General features: G+C 41.4%; 1 protein-coding gene across 1 annotated transcript; it reads left to right on the top strand.

Moving 5' to 3' along the window:
- Positions 1-234: 234 nt before the first annotated feature.
- LOC308248363 (salivary lipocalin-like) lies at positions 235-7,223 on the top strand (the record flags this gene model as incomplete). Its single annotated transcript, XM_080668323.1, has 7 exons — positions 235-383; positions 717-853; positions 1,598-1,671; positions 2,380-2,490; positions 2,823-2,924; positions 6,878-6,968; positions 7,106-7,223. Exons 1-7 carry the CDS (start codon positions 288-290, stop codon positions 7,221-7,223), a joined length of 729 nt encoding a protein of 242 aa, XP_080524449.1. The 5' UTR covers positions 235-287.
- Positions 7,224-7,679: the final 456 nt, after the last annotated feature.

Raw genomic sequence — 7,679 nt, 5'->3', positions numbered from 1 at the left:
TCCAAAAGGCAGCCTTTTATGACATCCACTATTTTTTTGAGTGTTCCTTTTGATTAATTTCAAGTCACTAAGTAGATCTAATAGAGATGTGATTGAAAGGAAAATCTTGGCCTCACATCAATGAATACAGACCATTCCTGGAGTGGGAGGAGAAAAGGTGCTGCCTCATGGACAAAAAAACTGGACCCAGAATGAATATAAAGACAGAGGATCTGGGGAGTGGAGGCGCCATCAGGGAAAGACTCACTCCAAGTGCCTGTAGCTAAATCAGAATTGTCCCTCCCAAGATGAAACTGCTGCTGTTGTGTCTGGGGTTGACGCTGGTCTGTGCACATGATGAAGGAAACCATGATGTTGTGACAAGCAACTTTGATATATCAAAGGTAGAGTTGGAGGAACAAAGGGTCTTCTGACTTTGGGGGTGTTTTGGGGGATTCTGAAGCAAGAGATCCCTAAAGGAGGCCAAGAGATTTTTGATATGTTAGGCAAAGGGGGTGGGTTTCTGACCTTTGACTAAGAGGATTCATACCAGGTGGAAAGGTGATAACACTTGGAAACCTCCACAAGAGCCTTTCATGTGGAGTCAATTGATCTGGTTTCCATCTCCATATCACCACTGTGAGTCCAGGCCCATGAGCCAGACATCAAGGATACAGATGTTTATGTGGTGTCCCCCTCTTCTTTTCTTACACAATCATTTTACTGATTTATTGCAGATTTCAGGGGAGTGGTATACCATTCTCCTGGCCTCAGATGACAAAGAAAGGATAGAAGAAAATAGTGTCATGAGGGGTTTTATGGAATCCATCCAAGCCTGGGACGACTCTTCTTTGACACTGAAATTTCATGTAAAGTAAGTGTAGCCTTTTTTACTCGGGAAAGGGAAAACAGAAGCCTGAATATGGTCTTGAACCTCTAAACACACACCCACCCACACACACACACTCACTCATGCACATACACACATTGTGGGCCTGTATTCAAATTAAGAGACACATCTGGCACTAATGTAGGACTGAGGAATTTGCCTGTTATCTAGATTCAGAGATAAGAATTGGTGACAGAAATAAATTCAAATGGGAGTAGAGGAGTTTAGAGATTGAGGAGTATCAGAATCATAAGAAGTGGCCATATAGCATAGCTTAAGTGCATGGCATTTGGGGTCAACAGCTTAGCTATCTCTTGAAATGATCTCTTAATAGTTGTGTGACCTAGAAATTTTATCTCTTTCCACCCCAAATTCCCATTCGGTAAAAGAGGATGATAATAATTCTTTCTCATGGATTTCTTTTTTGTGAAACAATGTTTATTGAGCACTTATCTGGGAGGCTGGCACATCTGAGAACTCAACTGATTATCTAGGCAAGTAGCTATGGTAATAATAATAGTGTGAATTGGTGGTAAAGTAATAATGGTATCAGTAGTTCACTCATTTTTAAAGTAGTAAATAAAGTGAAATAAGGTAAATAAAAGCTGTTTCAAATTTGTACCAGAAATGTTCTACAGTTAATTGGAATCGGAACTCAAGTTGCAGGTGGAGTGTGAGGGAGCCAGGCCCATCAATAACTCCTGGGCATCAGCTCATTTTGTTTTACAGAGTCAATGGAGAGTGTACTGAAATTTCTTTGTTTTGTAACCCAGCAAAAGAGAATGGTGTATATAATGTTATCTGTAAGTATACAAAAATGACTTTGTAAATTCTACTTCCAAATGTAAGAAAATGACTAAACACCCACATTCTTAGGATCGTCATCAATTCCTGATCAATGCATATTTAGATAATGTAAACGGGGCCATCTAATAGTCAATATCCTCAATTTGGGAGAACTTTGTGTGTAAAAGCCAATACCTGGCACACAATACCATCAGAATAAGATGGCAATTTGGTCATTTGTAACCAAAGAAAATGGGCAGAAACAAACATATGAACAAAAAACATACATTGTTTGGACAGCTACCCATTCTCTGCCCACTTTCAGGTTGTTTCTGGTGTCCATTGCCACAGCGCATTGCCCAGATAGAGTATTGGGTATATAATCCAGTGGGCTTATAGACAGAACAGAGACACATAGTTGGCAGAGATGGCCGAGGGAGAAAGGAGAGCCTCAGGGAGGATGATAGAGGGGAAGTGGCTGCTGTGGCTGAATTTTCCTACCACTAGTGTTCAATGACAAGCGGTGGAATTCCTACTAGTAGTCAATTCAACCCTTGGAAGTTGCCATATGAAGCCCAGGGAGATACTGATGGAAGGCCTTAGATATCACTCTTTATCTCTGCCAGGATATGCACTTGAATTTGCTCTGTGTAAGAGAATAGGTAGAGTTTAACTTGTTTCCAATGGACCAAAGAAGTTCTGAGCTTGTTCCTTTTCCTCCACAGATGCTGGATTCGTTACATTTCGCATAATTGAAGTGGACTATAATGACTATATTATTTTTCATCTCATTAATTTCAACAATAAGAATACATTTGAGATGCTGATACTCTTAGGTAGAGTATATTTATTCTCATTTTGGGGTGGGGACACAGGGGAAGAAAGGAAACCTGAACAAGGTAGTGCTACCCATCTTATCTTGGGATGTCTCTTCTTCTCTGAAGAGAGGGGCTCACCTTGGGTAATCCCTCAGGCTCAGTGATGGGAAGATAATGAAATTTTTCATCATGACACAAGGATATCTTAAAAATGTCAAAATTTTAGCCCACCCTAACTTCTGCCTAAGCACCAATTGGTGCCATCCACTTCCATCCATCTGCCCCCATCACTCCCAGAGACTCAATGACCAAGACACAAGACACAGCAGTTATTGTCACTTTTTCCACAGCCCGAAAACCAGATGTGAGCCCAAAACTCAAGGAAAGGTTTGAGGAACTTTGTCAAGAATATGGAATTGCTCAGGAAAACATACTGGATGCGACCAAAGTTGGTAAGTTTAGCTATCCCTGGTTTTCTCTTTTTAATTCCCATATTCCTGGATGGAGAAATGCAAGAGAAGGTAACATCTCCAACCAGTCCCCTCTGTCCTGACCTGGGAAATCATTTGATCTCCTGCTGAGAAATGAGTGGGTTGGTGTTTGACTGTGCACTGCTCTGCCTCTGCAGATCGCTGTCTCCAGGCCCGAGGGAGCCATGATGCCCAGGCCTCCAGGTTGGTGATGTCTGATGGAGCGGGGGTGGTCCAGGGACCATTGCCTTCCAAAACTATTAGGGTTTGTGTCCAAAGATTACAATAAAGCCCCAGTTTTGCTCAGTGGATAGAACGTCAGCCTGTGAATTGAAGGGTCCCGGGTTCGTTTCCAGTCAAGGGCATGTACCTCAGTTGCAGGCTTGATCCCTGGCCCTGGTTGGGGCGAGTGGGAAGGCAACCAATCAATTTATTACATCAATGTTTCTCTCTCTCCCTTCCACTCTCTAAAATTCAATGGAAAAATATCCTCAGAAACCAGTCTAGTGTCCTTAATTGAGGATTAAAAAAAAGATTACAATACAACTAATTACGTAAGAAAGTTTGTGGAATGAGCTTGAAATTTGGAATTGGGGTCCTGGGCTCAGGACCCATTCATTCCATGAGCTGTAGAACAAATGACCTAAGTAGTTAAAAGAAAAACAATGACATGTGCCTTACAGAGTTACTGTGTCGATATCCTGCTGGTGAAAAGGCCTCAGTAATTGATAAAGTCCTAAAAATCATTAAGAATTGAAATGTGAAATAGGAAAAGAATACTAGGGTATGAGTATAAAAGTCAAATGCATTTCTGTCTTTTGTCCATCTTCCAAGGCCAAAATGTGTGGTCTCACTCTCCAATATTTGGTAACACTGTCTTTGAGCTCTGCACATCCTTAACTTCTGATTTGTAAATAGGACTATATAACCCTCTAGTTGTCTTTTACCTGGAAAACAGGCTCTCACTTTCCTCATCTGTCTCCTACCTTAGCTTTATTGTGGGGCTTTATTCAGATAATATATGGGAATATCTTAGCAACTATGGCCTGCATAAAGTCAGCATTTAATACAAGGTAGCTTGGTTTTTGCCATTCTTCCTCAATTTATCAAAAATTCCTCAAACATTTAATGCTGAGAATGGCAGAAACCAGCCTAGGGTCCTTCATTGATTATTCCTCTCTCTCATAGACTCAGCTCAGGAAAGGTTAAGCAATAGAAAAACAACAAACAGCTATTGATTCAATGATCTCCTTCCCCCTATTCTGGAAAGAAACGTAGGTTGCAGTACAGATTGATATCTATTTCTTCACCATTTTTCTCTGTAATAAAAATTTTCTTTGTCTTCAATTCAACAAAGGAAGTGCTTAATGAATTTCTGTGTTCTCTCTCATCTGCTTGTTTAGTGCTGAGTGAATCCTTCCTGACCTGGGCTCCAGGATCTTCATTCCATGATCCCTGTGTCAGCCTGTGACAAGGTCTGCGACCTGATCTCCATCACTATCATCCAAGAAGGCATTATCTCAGAATCCCTAATTGTCTAGACCCGTGGTCAGCAAACTGCGGCTCACGAGCCACATGCAGCTCTTTGGCCCCTTGAGTGTGGCTCTTCCACAAAATACCACAGCTTGGGCAAGTCTATTCTGAAGAAGTGGCATTAGAAGCAGTTTAAACTTAAAAAATTTGGCTCTCAAAAGAAATTTCAAACGTTGTACTGTTGATATTTGGCTCTGTTGACTAATGAGTTTGCCGACCACTGGTTTAGACAGACTCAACAATTATCTAAGAATCAAAGGTTTCCTCCAAATTTCAGAACTCTACCATGAATAAGACCTCTTATACCTGATCAATAAATGGTTAGTCTTGCAGTCATGTGATTGTCTTTGTCTGTGTGAGAGACATGGCGCTGATGGCAAGAGAATGAGGGAACGTCCTTGACTCTGTACCCATAATGGTCCTCTAGCTTCTCAGAATCTTCCTGAATTTCAGGATTCTCCCTCCCCAGCAGTCAGTCTCTGTCCCAGTGATGCTGCTTGCATTTTGATTGGCCTATTTCTTAGTGATCCGATAAAACAAACTGTGAGACTTGCCCTACAATTTGCCCTGATCCTAGAATTCTCTTTCTCAAGGAGTACTGAGAGACAGTTGCTACTGAGGCTGATCTGGGCTTACCAAGTTTCAGGACATACCTCCAGCTTCCCTACATTGTCCATTCTATACACAGTCAGCATCCTTTAATACTCTCAGAAAACCTCCTTGAACCAGCACTGTTATCTACTGTGAGCATGTTAAGTGAGATGCCATGAAATGTGAGCAATAGAGATCTTTAGCCATCTCTACTTGGTACATTCAAGAATCACTAAGGAGTCTAAAGGGTCTTAACCAGTTTTGGGGGGAGCTTATGGGCTTTGGAGAAAGGAAAGTTAAGGTTCTTCCTCCACTTATAATCCTTTTCTTACATCCGATGATAAAAACAGTGTCAAAATTGCACATTGGTGCTGGAACAGCGCAACATGAGGGTGGGTTGTCATTCATGAAGTATGTCTCAGTCATTATGGTCATAAGCTTAACAACAGGTAGGCCCAGTTGTTCTGTTGGACACAAACAATCTCATAAAACATCAACATCAGACATACTGAGATCATTAAAGCCAGATTATCATGCAATCCAAAAACATGTCTCTCTCTCAGCTAAAATGAGTGACTGCTGCTTCTTTATCAAGTATAGCTTTACATTCATGCTTATCTTCATTCCCTATGGATAAGATTTATAGATGTATTCAGTCATAGACTTACCCCTGATTTCTGACAACACCTAACCTAGAGCTTCCTTAGATCTCCCCCAAATCCTGTAGTAGATTTTTTCTAACATGCTCTGAGTCACCCACAGTACCTCATGGTAAGCATACTTCCTAGCTGCAATAAACCCAAACTTTTCAACTACAAGTATATCCCTGGTGGTCTTTTTTGATGAGTATTAACCTTTCTAGGACTAGACCCCGGGTTCACTCCATGCATGTTCCCCCTGAAATTCTGGGAAGCACCAAATTAAATCACAAATTCAGGACCTGGTTTAATACTTTGCATTCTTTGGGGGTAGGACTCAGGATGCCTCCAAGGATTTTGGCCTGAGCAGGAGGAGGATGGGATTGCCATTTACTTCAGTCAAGTGGAAGAAACAGTTTAGTAGGGAATGATAAATATCTCTGTTTGGATATTCATTAGTTTATCTAGCTAGGCTGATTTTAAAAATAATGAGAGAGAGAGAGAGAGAGAGAGAGAGAGAGAGAGAGAGAGAGAGAGAGAATGAGAGAGAGACCCAATAGTAATTTAGTATGGTTTAATGAAGATAGAATTAATTTGACTCTCCAAGCATAATCAAAAGAGAGCATTCCAAATTGGCTACTCTATTCCACACAGTCATTCAGGAACCCAGTTCTTTCTATCTGGTTTCTCATGTCACCCTAGGGCATTGTCTTCATGTATGTGGCCAAAGCTGAGTTTCAAGAAGAAAGGGATCAGAGAATGTGGTGGAAGCATGGCCTTGTGTCCACTGTCCTCTGAGTCTTGGTTCTGGGAGGTTATCCCTTTTCCATATCCCCCACAGGCACACGCACCCTCTGCTTGTGCAGGCTCAGAAAGATTATTTTGAAGATTAAGGAGTCACATGGTTTTTCCATAGGCCAGACCTAAATTCCTTTTAGCAGTGCAAATTCCTGAAAAACTTAGCAGACTTCTGATATATTTGCCTCTTGACTTCTCTGTGTGCAGATAACCAGGTACCAAAATTCTTACTAGTTATAGAGTTTGGCCCTAAAACTGGTATTTTCTAAGTTGACCTTTATGCCCTACCTACACCATCTGCTTTTCTTAACTTAATGGAGGTCACCTAAAACAATGGCTTTGGGTGGAATGGTCTTTTAAACTCTTCTTTGCCAGGAGGCATGCAACCTTTCAAGGCAGCAGCATTATCTTCTCTGAGACTAGACTTCCACTTCTTAGTCACTACTTGCACCTGCTTCACCTTGGGGTAAGTGACCCTCATTCAACTTGGAGGCAGGCTTCAAGCAGAGAGGAGCATCCCTTAGCAAAGATGTGCTATCTCCTTTACTAGCAGCCTAACTGGTTATAGCGCAAGCCCTACCCTCTCATAACTTTTGCTGAAAGCTTCAAGAAGTCATGGACACAGTACCAGTATTCCAACATCCTGAATCTTTCCTTCTGCTTCTCCAAGTTCTACAGTCTGGTCTCTTTCCAAGGTACAGCAGACAACCATGTGACCTAATGTTTTCCCAGCATGGAATGAGGCTTACCAGTTTCCAGGCTGTGATAGCTTTATCCATGATGCCCAACACTGGCCTTCCTCCAGTAAACTAGCCACATACTTTAGGTTCCCTCAATCGCTTCATCTAATAAGTCTCTGCCATATCCCGTATTCTTGTTAATAAGCTTTGGCTAGTAAAACTCATGAGAAAGCCAGACATTTCATTTGTTCATGAAGATCTAGGTCCAGTAATGGGCCTCTGAAACCTACAGCAGTTTATGCCTTATGAAAATCAAAGCCTGGAGATGCTTACTGCTAGTTTCCCTAAATATATTAAGAATATAAAGCTCATTCCATGTTGGGATGAATGAGCCTTCCTCTTCTGTACAGACACCCTGTTTGTGTAAGAGTACCCTGGTTGGTCAAATTTGCTTTGAGCATTCTCATTGACATGGACACATCAGGGCTTTAAAAACA

This window comes from Plecotus auritus, assembly GCF_963455305.1.
Source record: "Plecotus auritus genome assembly, chromosome: 5".
Classification (NCBI taxonomy): Eukaryota; Metazoa; Chordata; class Mammalia; order Chiroptera; family Vespertilionidae; genus Plecotus; species Plecotus auritus.
This window is presented reverse-complemented; position numbering and strand designations above follow the sequence as displayed.